A 21971-nucleotide genomic window follows, 5' to 3' on the forward strand; every position below is an offset into this window, starting at 1 on the left:
CCCCAGATTGATAACCACAGTCTTAGAAATTGTTATGATGTAATGTGACCTATATATGATCTAGCAGACAGGAAAAGGGTATTTATCTTAAGTCTACAGTTATCCATTTAAGTAAAGATACCTCTAATTGCAAGCGGATCCAAGTATACTTGCTAATATATTGCAAGTCTCAGAATTGGGGTGGCCAGTTTATGGTATACATGGGACCACTTTCATCTCCTGTGCCTGTAAGACTCATTGGCATTTTCTCACAGAGCCCAGCTGGAGTTCGACATCTTTCTACATAGCTCTCTAAGCAGCCACCACCAGTTGATGGGAATTGGCATACGAAACTGATTTTATTTGCCATCTCTGTTTTAAAAGGCACAACTTTATAAATAGTTAAACATCCTTAGGGGCTAAAAAACTTAAACTTAGACTTCGGACATGATAAAATGAAAATTCTGTGTGATGAGCCAGCTTGCTTTTGTTGCCTATATTCTGTCAGATCTCCAAAGGAACTGAAGGGATTCCAAAAAGCCAGAGAGGGAGCGATGCTTTCTGCAAAAAGAGAATACTCGATTGGAACCCAGTACTGAAGATTTTAGCATTCTGAGTAAATTTTGCATAGGAATTCCAGCCTAGTAAAAGAATTGCAATGTTTTGCCTAAGTTGGTTGACTAAGGCTGTTTTTACAGTAATGGCTGATCAAGGGCAAAGAAATTGCAGTGTTGGATAGTGTTACAGACTTGCTGAAGTTAAGCGTGATTGCAGTATCACTGCCCTCACTATTGTTATCACTCCCATTTTAAAAGATTCAAAACCCCATCCACTTAATTCACAAAAATTAAGACTCTTTTGTTCTCACAGTAAAAATGGTGAGATAAGGAAGAGTTTTTGTAGCTGTCCTGAGGAAGTTTCAGTAAGGAAACAGAAAGATTTATAGGGTAACACACTTTCTGGTGAAAATGGCCGTGCATTTAAATTATAAGAAACTATGCTATGCAGATTTTAATTTTCTGATGTAACCCTGTTCTTAAAAAATTCAAATCCAACAAGATAGTAACATTGCCATTTCTGTATGGGCTGTCAATCTTGAGTCTTCACATTATAAATATTATTAGGATGGCTAATGTCAGTATGTACTGATTCAGATCCCCATCCTTTCTCAACAGATAAGAAGTAAACAAGCACAATGAGCAGTTATTGAGAACTTTTGGTCAACTAAGTGAGAATAGTGTGCATTTTTTTTTCCATCAAAGTTTATTTTAGAGTACAGAACTTTTTTTTAATCGCATAGAGTCACAGCTTCTTTTGGAAAATTTCTATTTCCAGATGCCCTCCCTTCCTCATTTCCTCCTTTCCTTCCCTCCCCCATGCCAACACAAAAGAATTGAGACTACTAACAGAATTCTTTTTTTCTCTCTCTCTCTTTCACACCAGATGCAACTCCAGTAGTACCTTCTCGGGCAGCAACTCCAAGATCTGTAAGAAATAAGTCGCATGAAGGAATTACAAATTCTGTAATGCCTGAATGTAAGAATCCTTTCAAGTTAATGATTGGATCATCCAATGCCATGGGAAGGCTATATGTACAAGAACTGCCTGGAAGCCAGCAACAAGAACTCCACCCCATCTACCCCCGGCAGAGACTGGGCAGCAGTGAACACGGACAGAAATCTCCATTCCGTGGCAGCCATGGAGGCCTCCCCAGCCCAGCATCGTCAGGTTCCCAGATATATGGAGATGGCTCAATCTCTCCAAGGACTGACCCACTTGGAAGCCCTGATGTTTTCCCAAGAAATAATCCTGGTTTTCATGGAGCTCCCAATTCTAGTCCTATTCATCTAAATAGGACTCCTCTTTCTCCACCTTCAGTAATGCTACACGGTTCTCCCGTACAGTCATCCTGTGCAATGGCTGGAAGGACTAATATACCTCTTTCCCCAACCTTGACTACAAAGAGTCCAGTAATGAAAAAACCAATGTGTAATTTTTCAACTAATATGGAAATACCACGAGCAATGTTCCACCACAAACCACCCCAAGGCCCACCTCCCCCTCCTCCACCTTCTTGTGCTCTTCAGAAAAAGCCATTAACATCCGAGAAAGATCCACTTGGCATTCTTGACCCTATTCCCAGTAAACCGGTGAATCAGAACCCTGTTATCATTAATCCAACTAGTTTCCATTCAAATGTCCACTCTCAGGTACCTGTGATGAATGTAAGCATGCCTCCTGCTGTTGTTCCTTTGCCAAGTAATCTCCCTTTGCCAACCGTAAAACCTGGTCATATGAATCATGGGAGTCATATACAAAGAGTTCAGCATTCAGCTTCAACCTCCCTGTCCCCTTCTCCAGTGACATCCCCAGTGCACATGATGGGGACTGGAATTGGAAGGATTGAGGCATCGCCCCAAAGATCACGCTCATCTTCCACATCATCAGATCACGGAAATTTCATGATGCCACCTCTAGGACCCCAGGCCACTTGTAGTGGTATTAAGGTTCCACCCAGGTCACCAAGGTCAACAATAGGGTCCCCAAGGCCATCAATGCCATCAAGCCCTTCTACCAAGTCCGATGGACACCATCAGTACAAGGATATCCCTAACCCATTAATTGCTGGAATGAGTAATGTACTAAATTCCCCAAGCAGTGCAGCTTTTCCGACTGCATCTGCCGGAAGTGGTTCCATAAAGAGTCAGCCTGGTTTGCTGGGAATGCCTTTAAATCAGATCTTGAACCAGCACAATGCTGCCTCCTTTCCAGCAAGTAGTTTACTCTCAGCAGCAGCCAAAGCACAGCTAGCAAATCAAAACAAACTTGCTGGTAACAACTGTAGCAGCAGTAGCAATTCTGGAGCTGTTGCTGGCAGTGGCAACACTGAAGGACATAGCACTTTAAACACCATGTTCACTCCTACTGCCAACATGCTTCTCCCAACAGGGGAAGGGCAAAGTGGTCGAGCAGCACTAAGAGATAAGCTGATGTCTCAGCAAAAAGACTCATTGCGGAAAAGAAAACAGCCACCTACCACAGTGTTGAGTTTGCTCAGACAGTCTCAAATGGATAGTTCTGCAGTTCCTAAACCTGGACCCGACTTGCTAAGAAAGCAGGGTCAGGGTTCATTTCCCATCAGTTCAATGTCTCAGTTACTACAGTCTATGAGTTGTCAAAGCTCTCACTTGAGTAGCAATAGTACCCCGGGTTGTGGGGGCTCAAATACTGCTTTGCCTTGCTCTGCTAACCAGCTGCATTTTACAGATCCCAATATGAACTCCAGTGCTCTTCAGAATTCACTGACACAGAACATACCTTTGAGAGGGGAAGCCGTGCACTGCCACAATGCAAACACTAACTTTGTTCACAGTAACAGCCCAGTCCCAAACCACCATCTTGCAGGTTTAATAAATCAGATTCAGGCTAGCGGGAACTGTGGGATGCTCAGTCAGTCGGGCATGGCTTTAGGAAATTCATTACATCCCAATCCACCTCAGTCAAGAATTTCAACGTCCTCCACTCCAGTGATACCAAACAGCATTGTTAGCAGCTATAATCAAACAAGTTCTGAAGCAGGTATGGTTTTATTAGAAAAAAGTACCCCAAGGTACTAAACTTTTCTACGTTTTTTAAAATTTGTACCAAAATATTTATTATGATAAGAAATGATCCTTTCCCCATTGTGAAATTGTCATCATTTCTTTAGTATTTATAATTTTATTTACAGAATGCTAGGGATTTGTCTAATAGAAAAAATAACAACCAAGGGGATTCCATGTGTTTCCGTTACTTGTTGTCAATCTGTCATTTTGAATTTTGTTTGACTTTCGGTTGGTTGTATAACCATTGGACTCTAAACTACAAAAGAAGCCATAGAAGGCAGGGTTTCCTGGTTCACGAGACATGTACTCGGTCTATGCCAATAGAAAAGCGTTTCCCCTAGCTTTTGTTTGTATTCAGGTAAATGATGCTCATCTTGGAAAACCCAAAAAGGCAAAAATAAACAGAATTTTTGTTCTTGCTGCTGACCAGAAATAGGTAAATGGATAGGAAAGGTAACTAGAAGTTGTATGAAGTAGAAAGCTGCCTTCTAATGTGTTTTCTTATCCTAGTTTGCTATCCTTTATTATTATTTGTTGAGAAAATTCAAAAATGGATATTGGCTACTCCCTTTAAAAAAAAGATAATAATTTAAGTTTTCTAATAAAAAAGGCTTGAAAACCTGATTTCCAGAATTTTTGATCTTGAAATTATTTTACAGTTTTCTTGTAGAATTTAGCCATTATTTTTACCATTGACATTAAGGTTTTGAACCCAAATTTATTGTATCTCTTCATCCACTATAATGAAGGAGACCAATTTATTTAAAAGTAGACACATTAGAAAGAACTGTGTTTTGTGCAATAGGGTCATCAGAAATTGTTATAAAAATCAGTAAAGAAGCACTAAAGAGGTAAATTCATGGAGGCATCAGAAAATTTCACCATGGAAGTATTTCAGAAAGAATACCCAAAACCCAACACTAATGGTTTGAGAGATTTGTAGGAAATGACAGGGAGGAAACAAAAGATAACTGTAGAGACAATATTATTCAGATATGAATACAACGGGCTTTGAAAACCAGATTGCTACTGGAAATGCGAAAACTGCTGAGGCTTTTAATAACAAGATATTGTTTGGATATGTATAGACTGTATTCTACCGTCATGCTGGAAAAGCATTAGAACCTACATGTCTCTGTTGCTGGTAGTAACATTGAGTGTTTTCCTTCCTGGCATCACTTCTTTACACCTGCCATCCTCCACAACTTGTGCTGTTTTATGTTTTGATGTCAGTATTTAATGAACTGTTCATTGACCTCTTGTGTTAAAAAGAATATGAGGTGGAGAAGATAATTGAAACGATTAGTGCCTTCTAGATATTCTTAGTCTAAAGAATCTCATGAAACTATTTTTTATGTGTTTAACAGGATACTTGTTCCAAAGGGGCTTCCAACTTTTCAATGACTCATATACCTTTTTAAATAATTCCACAAAAGTGAAAATTTAACCTTATGCTTTTAGCAGATGAAAGTGACATGAAATCAGTAACTATTTAAAAATATACCATATTTATTAAGCATGCCTTCAATCATTTAGATGAGACATTATTAGTCTCGTTGTATTATATATCTTTACGTTTTGATACCCCTTACCTCAACTTACTTTGTTTCAGGTCTGAGTTAATATTGCAAAGTGTATATATTTTATTAATGATGTATTTCAATTCATCCGTAATGGAAAAGACCAACATTTATTTATATTTTTGTTTCTTCTGAATGTTCAGTTTAGACTTATTTTATATAGTCTCGGACATGTATTTTCTTGTTCCATGAACCTCTGTAAAGCATCAGATCTGGATTGCCAGTGCTGGGAGTGTCAAACACAGGTTGAAAATTTATTAATCTAAGAAAAGTGTTAGCATATAAATAGCTAAATTGTACAAGAATAAATGTCTAGTAACGATATGGATTTGACCAATCATGTGTAAGCTAACAGAAAGCATATACTTTGATAAAAAATCTAGGTCAGTAAGAAGTTTTAAAATATTAAACCTAATAAAATTAAATACTAATTAAAGTACATAGATCTGATGTGCAGCTGGTTGTGAAAATGGGTAGATTTACTAATTACTGTAACTCTTTTGATGAGCTGAATATTGAAAACGTCTCTAATTCCATGTTTCTTTTTGATACACAGTAAACTGTGTCAACTGAATGCACTGTCGTTATAATTTCTTAGCCTAAATATTTATTTGCACTGACATTTATTCATCCATGAAATAAGTAGCAAGGCTAGGCATGCAGAGTGAGCTAGCAGGTGGCCGTCACAGCTATCCCTATAATCTCTGCTACGTAGCCCTAGCATACCAATAAGACATTGGAAGAAAAATACATTTTACTCTTAAAATGTTGCTTATAGCTATCATAGCTATCGAGTGCTTATGACGTGCCAAGTGATTTACCTATGTTATTTCTAATCTGTGTAGTTCTCCAAAGTATAAGGTATTATTGCCCCCATTTTACACATGAGTAACTGAACTTCAGAGAATTTAAATAATTGACCAAACTCGTGCATAACTGAATTAAAATTTGAACTCAGGTTCATCTGATTGTAAAATCCATTTTCTTCCCAGCTGTGTAAGTTCTTCATCTAAAAACTTCAGTAGTCAAAAAAACTTTGAATGTTTCACTTTCAAAATTTTTAAAAATACCCAACAGGTAATACATTAAAACACATCAGTGCATGTTACAAGCCACATTTGTAAACTTTTGATGCACTTTTAGACAAAGGTCAGTGATTTTTGCCTTCTCTCTGTACTCTGATGCTAGGATGTTGTGTCAACACAGATGAAATGTCCAAACTGTCAAGAGAACTGCCCCTCATTTGTGAGTCACATTTGTTGACCTTCATTTTAATGAATTTGTATCACCTCATTCAATCAGATAAGAATGGGTTTTCTACTGGGCGATGTGTCAGTAGACCTTTGAAGGAGGCACCTATGCAGATGCTAGTTCTGCCCTTCCGAGCATGACAACACAGTGAAGGTGAAAGAAACCCACAGGTAACATAGTGCTACTCTTCTCTCTGGTCACGGAGCCCGGACACAACTCAAGTAACCTGCTTAACCCAGTGCCTTTTCCACTCTCCTAAGCAACTCAAAAATGTTACAGTAAGACTTTAAGAGGAGAAATCACTCGCTCTGAGAACACTTAATTTGATTGGTTATTTATTGTCAGAAACTTATTTTAAAGAGAGTTTTTCTATTATAAACAACCCAGATACTGATTTTTTTAGGCCTACATGTGGATTCCATGGGAAACATTTAAAATTGTATCACATCTCAAATATGGGAATTGGAGGCTGAGATAAAAAAAAATCAGGTAAAACATAAAATGCTTAGAAAATATTTCTAAAATTTAAGACTATGCAAGGTTTTATTAATTCTATTTGCTGTTTTGAAATTGCCTTTCCATTAAAGCTCTCTGAACACTTTGCATCGTAAAGTTTACAGGTTTCTATTCACTTTTTGGATTTCAAATTACAAGTAAAGCTTAGTATCTCCATGTAACAGATTTAGAAAATGACCAGTAGGATCCTTGCTGACATTCCTCAAGTTGTAAAGCCAAGCCTGGCTGGGTCTGGCAAACCAAACCCCAAAGTTCTGATTCTCAGTTCAAATACTCAAACTGTTGAATGCAGGTATGTTCTGAAATCCATCAGTAGTGTCCATTTAAAGCAACTTTCCATTTATGAAGAGAGCCAAGTTTCAGCATTTAAATGGTTCCAGCACATGTCCTGTGGGGTTTTGGTTCAGGGAGGAATCCCAAATCAGGTGCCCTTGACTGGCAAATGTTATCAGGCCTGTGCCTCCTCAGTTTTCTGACCGCTGCTCACCTGCTGGCCATAGAACAAGATCACACACGCCAGTAACCCTGGCCTCTGCAGAGGACCAAGTCCTGTCAGTGTCCCTGGGACAACTTATCCCTACCGTAGCCCTGTGGTTTTTCACAATTTCAAAGAAGCAAAAAGATTGAGACTACTCTGCTAACCAACTTAATAACAACCTTACCTTCTCCAATGTGATAGTCATTAAATACAACTTTTTCACTTCAAAACCCCTTTTATACTCTTTTTTTTTTCTAGTAAAAAACATTTAATCAACTCTTCTAAACACAGGAAAATAGAATCCTCTGAAGAGGAAGAGTATGAGTTTATACCAGAAGAGAAAATAATTCATTTATTTGCCTTAACTCTTAAAGAGATACACTGACTAACAAGAATATAAATAAACCTATGAATAAATATATGTTCACGGATATTTATATATATTTTTTAAAAACTCTGGAAAAGAAAGTGTTTTTTCTTTCAGCACAAAAAGCATGTGATTGAAACTCAGTACAGCCATTGATATGGTAGGTATAAGAAAATGAAATAGAGACCACAAAAGAACACTTTAGGTAACAGACTGCAAAGCAATGAGCTTGGTGTTATGTTCTATGTATTTATTTATTCTCAGAACATGCCAGTAAAGAAAATAAAGGGAAACTGTCATTCCCTACATTTGAAGTTACAGGTGCAAAGAGAATATGGGATAAAAATGTTCACGGATGGATTGTACTATGTAAGTTATTAGCCCTCTCAGGATACGTGACGTTTGTGTGGAAATAATCTTCTAGTCTTACAGAGACTAATGTGGAGTGAAGAAGGGCAAAGGCTCCTTTAAGGTTGTGAATGAATTACTAATAGTTGCTATTGACAGTATTTGCAACCAAACATTAAATGCCTAGAATTTATCCCTCCTCTGATGCACAAGGCTTCTAAGTTAAAAGTTGCCTTCTGCTTTGTTTTTTAGCCAGTACCAAAACTCTATTAAATTCTTGATTGTGTGATAAAAATCTATGTCTGTTCTTTCAGTTAAGTTTTTGCAAAATGAGCCATTTCTTCTTTGCTGTAAGATATTTTTACAACAATGTCTTGCTGTTTAAGAAGGTTTCCTATTATCAGGGTTACACCACTTGTTTGTTTACATATTCCAGGCTTAATGTTTCCTTGTGTACAAAAGAAGGACTTAAAATATGTTTGACTTTAGACATTGAGTCTGTATAATCAAAGGTGAAGACAGAACTCAGAGTGGTGTGATATGTTTGCTGATTCAATGATCTATTTTGTACCTTTCAAGAAATAAATTGTCCCAGTGTGCAAATTGGGAGAATTTTATTCCATTGCAATACACTAAACTCATTTATGAAGTCACTAGAAATCCTTCAGTTCTCTAGGACATGCCTAAGCTATTACTTACTAAAATCAAGTGGTCTGAAAACACTGATGCAGCTTCTAAAAGTACCCAATTCTAGGCAGTGATGTTCACTCTACACAAATTTGACTCATTAAAAATAATGCTTAAAAATATTCCTGTGGTATCATCAAAATAGATTTCATTTCCACATGCATGTAGTACTAGATAAATCTTAGTGTTCTTCCTTTATAGGAACTTACATCAAACAGCATTAATCCAGTCAAGTAAAGAGTAGACTAAAAGTTATTTTGTAAGAATTATACTTGCAAATTCAAAGTAACAGCCCACCTTTCTACAGATTAAAAATGGAACAACGGAAGTGTGAAGGAGTTGCTGAGCTACTCCTCAGTGAGAGCTAGTCCAGGAAATTTCAAAATATCTGTCCAAGACCCATGGGTACAGGTACAAGGGAGAGTATTTATCATAGATAACCTAGGGCAGAGCTCCTGTGCTCTACAACTCCACAGGGACACCTCTTCTGACAAACATGCTTGCTGGAGCACAGCTCCATAAACCACTCCCCACAAAGTTGAGCAACTCAGAGGCCCGACTCTAAAGCAATGTTTTCAGCCTTTTGGTACTTCTTCCTTCCTACAGTAAGAAATTAACTTGCATTATAATCCACTAGATATATGTTTTTAATTTATAACGAAAGTTTCCAAAAATGAAACAATTATATGTGATGCACTCTGATCTTTTTGATCCCATGCTATCTTATCCTGTCGTATTCTATTTCTTTCTTTTTTTTTCTCTAAGACAGTCATGGCCCACTGAAATGATTTTATCACCTACTAACATGACCTAGCACTCATATATATAAATTAGCAGAAACAGTTTGCACAAAATAGTGCCCTAGATATACAATGTATTCTTTTGTTTTTCTATTTCATTTATCAAAATATACTGGTTGGGGCACACTAAGTTGGTTTTGCAGCCCCAAATAGGTCTAAACTGTCATAGAATATTCATGAGGTAATTAACTCAACAAATATTTATTGAGCACCTAGTATGTGCTAAGCACTGTTTTAGCACTGCAGATAAAATAGTATACAATGGAAGGACACAAAGTTAACTGTACTTATAACTTGGAAACTCAGTTTACTCTGCTCATTAAACAAAATAAGGAGATAAAACTTCTGAATGGAATATTGAAACATTTTAAGTGTTACTCTACGCTCATATTCCGAGAGCAGAAATCCCACCAAGCTAGGGATTTAACCTCTTTTCTCAAAATTGGTTTCCTTACAATAAAAATTTTTATCATGTGATAAAAAGCATTTCTAAAAATAAACCAAAACTTTGTTACTTGAAACATTTCAAGCATTTTTGCATTTACTCCAACAGTTTAAGAGTAATTCTGTGTTAAGGAAACAAATGATCAGTAACACACACACACACACAAATTCACTTTTTTTTTTTTTTTTGCCTGACACCATTACCACCACAAGACTGATCTTGATACAGTCATGACTCAAACTTCATATTCCAGTATTCAAGCATCCCTTCCACTTGTTTTCTTCCTCCCCAGCAGGTTGGCCCTGTTAAGGGTGGAAAACATTTCATTAGATACTGCCATTGATCCCTTACCCCCAATTCTTCTCTAAATGCTTTGGTTTGGGGTCCCCCTCCCTCCCTTCCTTTTACAGAGCAAATAACCACCAGCCCCTAGGTCTTCCTGCTTACTTCTGCTAAAAGAATGCTAGGAATTTACATCAGGATCCAAAGCACAAAGATAGAAATTGATATATTTTTATAAATACATATACAATGCCATTAGTAAGGCTTGGGAAAATAATGTCTTGTTGGAAGATCTAGACTTCTCATACAAGTTATCTTTCTATTTATTTTTTAAATTAATCCTTTAAATATAGAGGAGAAAATTTTACTATTTCCATAGGATTGAAAAGTGAATTATATTTTATTAGACTCACTAGGGCATGATGTTTCCTCTTGTTTCTACAAGCATTCATTTTTATTAAGGATTACCGTTGACCTTGTTTGCATTTAAAGTACACTTGCCAAAGCAAATTATAAAGGTCAAATGGTGAAGGCATATCTTTTATATGAATCATCTCTTAGGCTCTTAAATTTTTATAGATAAAAATCAGTATTTGGGCATATTAACTTTGAAAAAATTTTTCTAGCATAAAGTAGTGTTTATTCAAAATTGGGGATATAGATCAAATGGGTATAATGACATTTTAAAAGCACTTTATTGATCCATTTGGTATAAGTTTTATGCCATCTCTTGTGTGCATACAAAGACATGTACAATAATATTAATACTTAAGAGCCGACCATAGAAGAGTTTACCATAATGTAAACAATGACTTTCCTTAAAGAATATTGGTGACAAGAGAAATAAATCTAAAGAAGTAGATATTACCTTTGTTCTAAAAAGCAAAAAAAATTTTTAAATGAAGCAGAAAAAAACATCTCAAGAATGAAACTAGTAATAATAGGAAAGTATCCTTTAAAAACCTTTAAAAATTTTACTGGTGCTACTTCTGTGTGTACACACACATATACACTCACACACGTCATAAATTATATGTGTATGCGAAGAGTACTGTTTACATCTGGAAATCTACCCCACTGGGAAGGTTAACAGTGTCAATTCCTGATTGTCCCAGTTTATCTCAACCTCTGATTGGGTGTCTAGGCACGTGACCTCACCCCAGGAAAGTTTATTTGGGTGACTTTTCAGTCTCATCTCCTACTTCATTAAAAGCAACAGAGACAATGAGAAAAAGAATTTGTGCCAGTTCATGGTGCTGCTGGCTGGTGTGAAATAATCATTTTTTTTTCAGTTAAAGAACTTCTCCAACTTACTAACTTGTTCCAGGCTCCAGATGCCATTTGGCTATTTAACTGCTTATTGTTTAGTGAATAGTTTGCTTTTTAAAAGAACTTAGTAACTGTCCCTTTCATTAGTTTAAGCACAAAACATCTTGGCTGGAAAAAAAATTCATCTTTAAGAAAACATTTTTTTTTTCCATGTGCTTCAAGAGACCATATGGTTTTTATGCAGAACTGTGAAGTAGGTTTGCCAGAGAGTGCCTATTAAGCAGATTAAGCAGCTCAGAAATAAGCAATCTCCAATTTCACTCCAGATATAAAAATTCAGGGTCTTCTTTGGATGACCCCAAGCATTTCTGAGTGACTTTAAGAACTAACTCAGAATACTTTGGAATGTGCCTCTTCCTCTGTAAGGTGATTTTAACTCCCTGGACCACGTGAGAGTCTAAAGTAACTTGTCACCTTCCAACCATCTCCTTTCCTGTCCCTGACCTCCTGGCTTTGGACCAATACTGAAATCAGTTTTTACTTTATCCACAAATGGATGGTATCCTCTCCCTTACTTCCCATACACACATGCCACACACACAGCATCAAAAGCTCTGATTTCTAGACGTTGAATGCCGGTTTTATGTTCTTAATAGATTCACTGAACCAACATTCTTGGAATGTCAACTGTGTGTTAGAGACCATGTTAGGTCTCAGAAATAAGAAGTGATCCTTGCCTTTAATGGTTTAGAAAGATAATTTCAAATTTCTGTGCTGCTTGTCTAAGGCAATAGGTTTAACCATGGTGGGAGGGGAGGTGTGTGTGGAAAAGCAGCATACAATATTTTTGGTCAGTTTCTTTGTTTTCAGGATATGTACCTCCATGTACTTTATTATCCTCCATGCACTTCATTATCTCCTTCTCTTTTTTTCTAATGACCTTGTTTCTATCTCCTTTTCCAGTTTCAAATCCCAGATCAAATGTTAGCATTGCTTAGTTTACCCTCACACCTTCAGTTTTCCAATTGTCCCTTTGTTGTATATCCGTCAAATCTCTTAGCATATTGCATTATAGTTACACTAGCTCTGTGAACAGAGCTTTAACATTTCTGATTCATATAAGCTCCCAATAAATGTGTATCGAAAGAGGAAAAAGAAAGACAGGGAGATTTGTGTGTTTATCACTTTTCCTATACAATGAGTTCCTGAAGGAAAGGGCAGGGAGCTGTTTTTGTGGTTGTTTTATATCACCATTTCTATCCTTTTATTTAACAGAGCCTTCCTGCTCATTGTTGAAAGTTAGAGAAAATAAAAAATAGGCCTTGATCCACATATTACCCTTAAGAAGCTTGGGATGTCCACAACCTTCTTGTTTGTAATATTTTCTTTATTGTCATTCCTCAAGAGCAACCATACTTTCTTTATTGTCATTCCTCAAGAATATTTATATGAAGAACTTTTAGAATAATGTCCCCAAATGGCTCCTAAATGTAGATGTTTCTCTCTTAAAAAACAAGACAAAAATATTAATAATAGTAAACTCTAAGGAAACCCTACATCTATAATGTCTTGCTAGAGTATTTTGAAAATGTGCTCTGGTTGTGGTTAAAAGAACAGTGATCTGTACATTTAAATATGTCATTATTGGTTAGCAGATGGGAAAAAAATGGCCACAGATAGCGATTACCAGTAAATAAGAGTTGTTATTGGCTTGTTTAAAAACATGGTTTCAAAATGCAAATAAAGCACATTTTTTTGCCACTTACAGAAATAGGAAGCTTTACGAAGCAATGAAATGCTTAAGGTGTTGACTGTTTAATCACAAAGCTGAATTAACATTTAAAGAATTGTATACCATATGCTTCCTTCAGTATTTGATATGTTCTTACTCTACTCATTGTGCACATAGTCATTGTCTTGTGATAAAGGTTTATAAATACTTATATATTTTTAAACAGATTTTTTATAAATCTCATTCTTTAAATGAAACACTGAAAACTTAAAAAAAAAAACTGACATGACAGCTGGGAAAAATTGCAAAGTCATGCAATATAGAGATATTCTATAAGGTGTGTTGGATATACTGATTTATACTTACTACTATTACTACATCACCACTACTAACCGCAGCTACTAATGTAAATAATAATGCTGACAATGATAACTCCATTTATTTGTGTAGACTTTTAGACATTACAAGCCTGTCACTGACCTGTTTTTGATTCTCACAACAATCATGCCAGTTTTTCCTAAAGAAAACTCAAAGGTAGCAAAGTATCATATGCAAGAAGATGTTCATCCCTGTGTTATATACGATGATGAAAATATAAATACCAAACTTTATCAGAATAGGTCAACAAATATGATCGATCCATAGACTACAAGGTTAAAAATATTCATGCAAACTTCCATATACCAAAAAGGAAAAATTCTTCTGTTATTCCATTAGAAGAAAACAAGAAGCATATAAAATTTGTAGTACTATTACAACTATGGAAACATTTCTGCATATATGTATTTAGACAAGGTCTCAATGGTAACATGGTCAAATATAAAGTTTTTGATGGCATAGCACAGCAGTAAAGTGTTTGGATTATTTTAGATTTTCAGTAACACTAGTGTTGTTCATTATATCATATACATGTTACATAAGCCTGTAACAATATTTGATGAATGCATATATTACATAATGCTTCTCTTTAGGGAAAGACCTTTTATGAAAACAATGATTGTAGGTTCCTTTTCAACAGAATGTGATTCTCACCCCATCCCTTGTGCATCTGGATCACCAGGGGTGATTTCAAAGGATACTACTGCTCAAGCTGTACCCTAAGAGACAAGCTTTCAACTAGCCTGGGATAAGGCCCAGGCATTGTTTTTGTTTATTTGTTTGTTTGAAGTTCTCCAGGTAATTCTGTTGTGCAGCTTGGATTGAGAACAACTAAAATGATTATAATAAGCAACTGAAATTTTATATTTTTAAATATTAAGTTCCTTGAATTTTCATCTGAAGCGTAAGACTTTCAAGATTAAGAATGCTATTTGGGTGATGGCATTTGGTCTGATTTAAGGAATCCTAAGTACAGAGTATCTTTATGCTATCAGTGACAAAAAGTTCTTAAATGATAAAACATAGTGTTGGTAAGAAATGAACACTGCCATACCCTGTTTATGAAAATGTAAGTTGAATATGCATTGATCAACTTCACTGTAGGGCAGTGTGACAATATGTACTCATATTAAAAAATATGTAAATCTTTTTGTCCCTGGAATTCCCCTTTTAAGAATTTATCCTTAGAAAATAACTGAGCATATTGGCAAAGATGAGTTAATAAGAATGTTTACCATAGTGTTGCTTACAACAGTAAAAGATTGTAAACAATCAGATATCCATGACTGTAGATTGATTAAATTTTGGTATATTCATACATGATAGTAGTAAAATGGCTCTAAAGTTAACACGACTTAACATGGAAAGATAGTCAAAACCTATCGATAAAAGAAAAAGGTTACAAAACAGCATGATTCCATTTTTGTTAAAATATGTAATATGTGTATATATGTCTGCATATGTATATACATACAGGTGGGAAAAGCCTGCAGAACTACACATTAAAATATTAATAGTTATCTCCATAGCTATTTTTTATTTTGTTTTATACTCTCATGTATATTCTAGGGGTTTTTTTTCACTAAAAGGAAGGTTGTTATAAATAAAGACCAAAAACATTTTCTTAAATGAAAATATATTTTGAAAAATAAAGCCTTGTTACCTTTGTCTACCAGCTACAGCACAGATTGCCCTGTCTTCATCACCTTGTCCACTTTGTGAAAAGCAAGCTATTTGACAGAATAGTTAGCTATTTCTTAATATTTTTTAATATTTCTAAACTTCTTCAATATACCTATTTTCAAAGTAGATGAGGAAGTATAGAGTTAAATTTAAGTGTTATTAAACAGTGCCAAATCATCTCTGATTACAATTAATCTGATTTAAATTCCCAAAGGTGGTGTGTAACAAATTAATTGAAATATACCTTAATGTATTTTTATGGGGTTGTCTTCTTTAACATCCATAATTAATAAGTGTTTTTTCTTCTTCTTCTTCATTTTAGGCGGTTCAGGACCATCATCCTCCATAGCCATAGCTGGCACCAGCCACCCTGCCATCACAAAGACAACATCTGTTCTTCAAGATGGCGTCATAGTTACCACCGCAGCTGGAAACCCACTGCAGAGTCAGCTGCCTATTGGGAGTGATTTTCCTTATGTTGGCCAAGAGCACGCACTTCATTTTCCATCCAACAGCACTTCAAACAACCATCTTCCACACCCCTTGAACCCCAGCCTCCTCAGTTCTCTACCTATCTCTTTGCCAGTGAATCAACAGCATCTCCTAAACCAGAATCTATTAAATATCCTCCAGCCTTCAGCAGGAGAAGGCAAGTCTGAGATCAACCTCCACCCTTTAGGTTTTCTCAACCCGAATGTAAACGCTGCTTTAGCTTTTCTCTCCGGTGACATGGATGGGCAGGTATTGCAGCCTGTTCACTTTCAGCTCTTAGCAGCCCTGCTTCAGAACCAAGCCCAAGCAGCTGCCATGCTTCCCCTGCCATCTTTCAATCTGACCATCTCAGATCTTTTGCAACAGCAAAATACCCCTTTACCCTCATTAACACAGATGACAGCCCCACCAGACCATTTGCCAAGCAATCAGTCAGAGAACAGCCGAGCTGAGACCCTTTTAACCAGCCCCCTGGGGAACCCTTTACCGAGCTTTGCAGGCAGTGACACTACTTTTAACCCCCTGTTCCTCCCAGCTGTCACTGGGGCCTCAGGATTAATGGCCTTGAATCCCCAGCTGTTGGGAGGTGTCCTGAACTCAGCATCGGCCAACACCGCTAATCATCCAGAGGTTTCCATAGCAACTTCCTCCCAGGCAACCACTACCACAACCACTACATCATCAGCAGTGGCAGCACTGACTGTCTCAACACTTGGTGGGACAGCAGTGGTGTCAATGGCAGAAACATTGCTGAATATATCTAATAATGCTGGGAATACACCTGGTCCAGCTAAACTCAACAGTAACTCTGTGGTGCCACAGCTACTTAACCCTCTACTGGGGACAGGTCTGCTTGGTAAGTTAAATTTTTTCACAAATTTTTACAAAAGAAACGTTTTTCTAATTCTATTTTCTCCTTTTTAAAAACTCCATTTTGTCACACTATTTTTAAAAATGTTTTTGTTATGTCACAGCTTGCTTAAGGAACTAAATATAATAACACCCACACACACCCATAGTTATACAAACATGAAAATGACTTTTTCCTCTTCCCCTATTCTAGCAGTACTGAATAACATTTTAATCTGCTTTCTCTGATCTTCTAATTCTGATGCCACTTAAACTTAACCTACCTATCATTCTCTTAAGCCAAGTAGAGTCTTATTTTCCAAACAATAAAGCACAGGCCCATCATAAAAATAACTCTTATTTGAATTTTAGTTGGTGTGGCATCACAGGGTTAGTATGAGCGGCTGCACTGTGGATGGAAACTGTTTGAGGAAGTGTTTCTTCCAGGTGACCCCTACATAAACAAAAGTAAATGCTTATCCAGCAAAATAAGAAACAAGGCATAAAAACATCCAAAGATAAATTTTGCTCAAGTTCAAGGAAACAGACAGTCTCAATAGCTGCTGTTAGATTTCCTCAGCCAGTATAATTCCTTAGAACTTTGTGGCTTAAAAACAAAATCCTTCACGTATATTATTCTATCGCAAAAAAGTTAGAAAATAATGCAAGTATATCCAACTGACTGATGCAGATAGCTGTAATATTAAGTGCAGAGATCTATCCAGAAAGTCTGGAAAGAGGCACATACACATAACACTGTCAAAAGGGCATCTGCAGTACCTAAAAATTAATAATAATGTTTCCAGATTTTATGGACACCTTTAGAATATAGTTTACTAATTTTATAGTTTACTACTTGCTATAGTTTATTAGTTCTATTTGGTGTCAAAATCAATAGTTAAATAACCTAAAATACATCACAGGTTTACATATTTCAAGTTACAAGACAATTTCAATGGCATTGTCTTCAAGATAATTTCAATGTAATTTTAAAACAAGTTAATTTTGAATTATGAATATGAACTTAGTTGTTGACTAATCCCATCTGATTTAATAATATTCATTTTTAATGATTATGGCAATGAATTCTTTTGTATTATTAGCTTTCTTTAGAGTTTTAATTTTAGGTGACCAACCTTTTACTTAAAAACAATATACATATTCCTTGGCCAAATCTGATTTTATTTGGTGGTATTTATTGACGACTGTGGCATGAGAACTAAATTTTGTTAACAAGGCCTGATCAGATCCACTCATTTTAATAATTCGCTCAGATACTTATGATTACTAAAACATTTTACGATTAATTTCCACCTTTAGTTTTAGGTGCTGTAACAAAAATAATATCAAGGAGTTTATAACACTGAAGCTCAATCTATAATGATTGGCTAATGGATAGAGCAAAAACTAAGTAGTGTCTCCAGGACATAAAGTCAAAAAACTAACTACGAAAGATAAAATTAATTAATAATAATACTCTCTGTTTACCACTTAGTAAGACATTGATGAGAAAAAGAGAAAAGAATGACCATGCCAAGTGCAGTTTTCAGTTTTTGTTTCAGGAATCCTCAGGTGCATAGATAGGCATAGGATCTCTGAAGAGTCACACTGACTTACATTTTATGTTTTTCAAACTATAGGTGACATGTCCTCAATAAACAATACATTGAATAACCATCAACTGACTCATCTGCAGTCGCTGTTAAACAACAATCAGATGTTTCCTCCAAATCAGCAGCCGCAGCAGCAACTTCTCCAGGGGTACCAGAACCTGCAAGCATTTCAAGGACAGCCCACAATTCCTTGCCCGGCTAACAGTAACCCTATGGCTTGTCTGTTTCAGAACTTTCAGGTACTCTCCTTCCCTGGGTTATTCAAATAGTAAACAATGTCTAGGTCTGTTAAAATACTTAACTGGGGGGAAGAGACAGAAAAAGGAGGTCATGTGCCCTCTCACGTCCACTTACTATTATTTCCCAAGAATGACTATTGTTAAACATTCCAGTCTTTTGTGTGAAGGTTATTTTATTTTGACTGAGGCCTCTCAGTGGTCCTTTTGGAGTGGACAGTAAAAACTGATCATATGATCCTCTTAAACCCTTTGGTGGTTTCCACTGCTCTCCTGACTGAAATCTACATCTTTAACATGCCAGCTTGGCCTGACTCTCCAGTTCTGCCCTCACCACTCTCCCTGGCTTCAGCCACATCACCTTCCTTTATCTTTACAAGCTGAATACATTTCTGATAGATTAAGGATCTAGATGGAAAGAATGACACTTAATAAATATAAAAAGAAAATACAGATTTTTTTTAATAATCTTGAGGCAGAGAAGGTTCTTTCAGTAAGATACAAAATCAGGAGGTCAAAAAGAAAAGAAGTAATAAGGTTGAATACATAAAACTTTAAAATCTCCATATGATCAAGGGCATTTTAAACAAAGTTAAAGACAAGTGGCACCTGGCAGAAAATACTTGCATAATAATGGCAAGTAATTGACATTCATTACACAAAAAGAGCTCCTACAAATCAGGAAGAAAAAAGATAATTGATAATAGAAATAGAAATAGATAATAGAAAAATGAGCAATAGATATGAACGGAAAATGAAAAATAAATTATTAATGAACATATGAAAAGAGTAATCAGAGTTAGACAAATTACAACATTTATGTGTCAATCAGATTGATTGATATTCCTTGCTGACTTTTAGAGATATTGTTGGTCTGATTGTATGCTGATACAAATTGTATGCTGATACAAATCCAGGTAACTTGACAGTTTATCAGGGTTTTTGTTTTAAGTTTCTTTTATTATTTTGAGAGAGAGCCAACAGGGGAAGGGCAGAGAGAAAGGGAGAGAGAATCCCAACCAAGCAGGCTCAGTGCTGTCAGCACAGAGCCCAACTTGGGGCTTGAACCCACAAACCGTGAGATCATGACCTGAGCTGAAAGCAAGAGTCAGTCAGTTAACCAAATGAGCCACCCAGGTGCCCCTATCAGGTTTTTAAATATACCTATCCTTGGGTATGCCTGGGTGGTTACCATCCCATATCCTTGGGATGCCTGGGTGGTTCAGTCAGTTAAGCGTTCAACTTCGGCTCAGGTCATGATCTTGTGGTTTGTGAGTGTGAGTCCTGTATTGAGCTCCCTGCTATCAGCACGGAGCCCACTTCAGATCCTCTGTCTCCCTCTTTCTCTCTCCCACTCCCACCCCCGCACCCGTGCATGGTCTCTCTCTCTCAAAAATAAGCATTTTTCAAAAATAACGTAAAAAATAAATATACCTACCCTTTGACCCAGAAGTTCAACTTCTTTGTATCTATTTTAGAGAAATCTTCAAATGTAAACAAAAGGGCACATGCCAGAATGTTCATTACAACGTTATTTGTGGTGGCAAAAATTAGAAGCCACTTAAGTGTCTATCAGTAGGGAAATAATTAAATATATTATGGTATATCCCTCTTTCTAGTACTAGTAGGTTTAGGTATATTTTATATAACTGATTTGAAAAGATCCACAAGATTGCAAGACTTCAATACTGTAGTATTATAGAACAATACTAAAGTACAAAACCATTTATGTGAAAGAAGGAAGGAAAGAAAGAAAATTAGCTATACACCTAAACACCTTAATGTATTAAAAATAAGTGTCTGCAAGGATGCTCTCCAGCACTGATTACTTCTGAGAAAGAAAATGGGATCAGAGTGGGATGGGAAAGTCAGATTTGGGTGGGGAGTAGTGATAAAGAAAATTTTATCTATTTTGACAATGAGAATATGTCCATGTACATCTTGTGGAATAAAATAAATTTAGAAGGGAAGAGAAAGTGCTCAGCCATGTCACTGAGAATCTCAAACAAGCAGATAAAGCCTGAAGAGAATCCACTAGATTTAGGACATCACCAGTGATGGTGGAATTCAGTTTTGGTGGGGTGATGGGAGCACAAGACAGATTGCAGTGGGTGGAGGGATGAAAAGGTTAGGATTAAAGAGTATGGATTACTCTTTCAAAAACGTGACTATGAAGAACATAAGAGAAACAGACGTAGGTTGAATGCAAACTTTTAGAATATGGAAGCTATGCACATGGTTGTATACTAAAGGAAAAATAAAAATGAAAATGAAAAGTAGAAGATTGAACATAAGGAAGACAAGGGATAACAGATGAGGTAAGATCCCTGAGGAGTGCCTTGGGATCCAGAGCATAAATGAAGGACTTACCTTCAGAGAGCAGAAGAGGGCTCTCTTACGCTGGGAAGCAGGGTTGGATTGGGGGCATAGATAGTTGCAGAGAAGTGTGTCCTGCCAGGGGGCAGAGAGTAGCAGAATATAAGAACTATGAGAATTCTTAACCTTATGAACTCCATTTTCTCTGTTAAGTAAGGCTATCAGCTAAGAATAGTGCTAGAGATGGTAAGCAGCCAGCTTCAAGAAGTGGATGAAGATTTGAATGGCTGTGAAAGAGAATGGTACCTAACTAGAGGGTCACTGGATTGATGAGAACAATAAGCCCCCAGCTGCAGTTGAACGCCCTGAATTCCTAGACAGATACTCAGCAACCTCACTGTGGATACAGATAAGCAGGCAGTGAAAATGATCCCAGATTGAGATTTTATCTGGTAGGTGTAGACAGGGGAAGAATAACAAGAGAGTGGTTGATATGCTGATGGATCCCAGGTTCTGGTTAGTGGAAAAGGATGTGAAGACAAGAAGGGAGAGATCATTGAGGGGAAAAATTGAAGTGTCAAGGGTCTGAAGCAGCAATTCTTAGGTGGGGTTGGTGAAATTAGAATAACCTTGGGGACTTTTTCAAACTGCATCATCCTTCCTGTCCTGAACATGCATATTCTTATCTAGTGGGCATTCCCTCCCTTCATTTCTTCCCAATTAACAGTCACATCTATAGAGAGACATTGACACTGTTGACAGCAGAGGGGTGTCCCCCAGCCAGTAGCCAGGTAAGATTGAAGAATAGGTGTCACTGTTCTATCCGAAACCTTCAAAAATAGTGTCATATCAGAAACATTTTGTTGTTATGAAAAGAGTATGATATATATATATATACATCATATATATATGATATATATATCATACTCATATATATATATATATATATATATATATATATATGGAGAGAGAGAGAGAGAGAGAGAGGGAGGGAGCTTAGTTGTATTTCAGTAGAAATATAAGTGAGTGAGAAATCCTTTTCAAAATTTGGTTCCCTTTGTAATT

General features: G+C 36.5%; 1 protein-coding gene across 3 annotated transcripts in view; it reads left to right on the plus strand.

The window, feature by feature from the left end:
• Positions 1-21971, plus strand: part of MBD5 (methyl-CpG binding domain protein 5) — a 447015-nt gene that overhangs the window by 397966 nt on the left and 27078 nt on the right. For 2 of the 3 annotated variants that reach the window (XM_043576637.1, XM_043576638.1), the window contains 3 exons: positions 1423-3558; positions 15723-16748; positions 18382-18593. In XM_043576637.1, coding sequence (XP_043432572.1) covers positions 1423-3558; positions 15723-16748; positions 18382-18593 — 3374 coding nt within the window. The remainder of the gene's footprint in view (positions 1-1422; positions 3559-15722; positions 16749-18381; positions 18594-21971) is intronic. The other variant, XM_043576639.1, reaches the window with a different exon arrangement.

Source organism: Prionailurus bengalensis, chromosome C1, assembly GCF_016509475.1.
Source record: "Prionailurus bengalensis isolate Pbe53 chromosome C1, Fcat_Pben_1.1_paternal_pri, whole genome shotgun sequence".
Taxonomy (NCBI): Eukaryota; Metazoa; Chordata; class Mammalia; order Carnivora; family Felidae; genus Prionailurus; species Prionailurus bengalensis.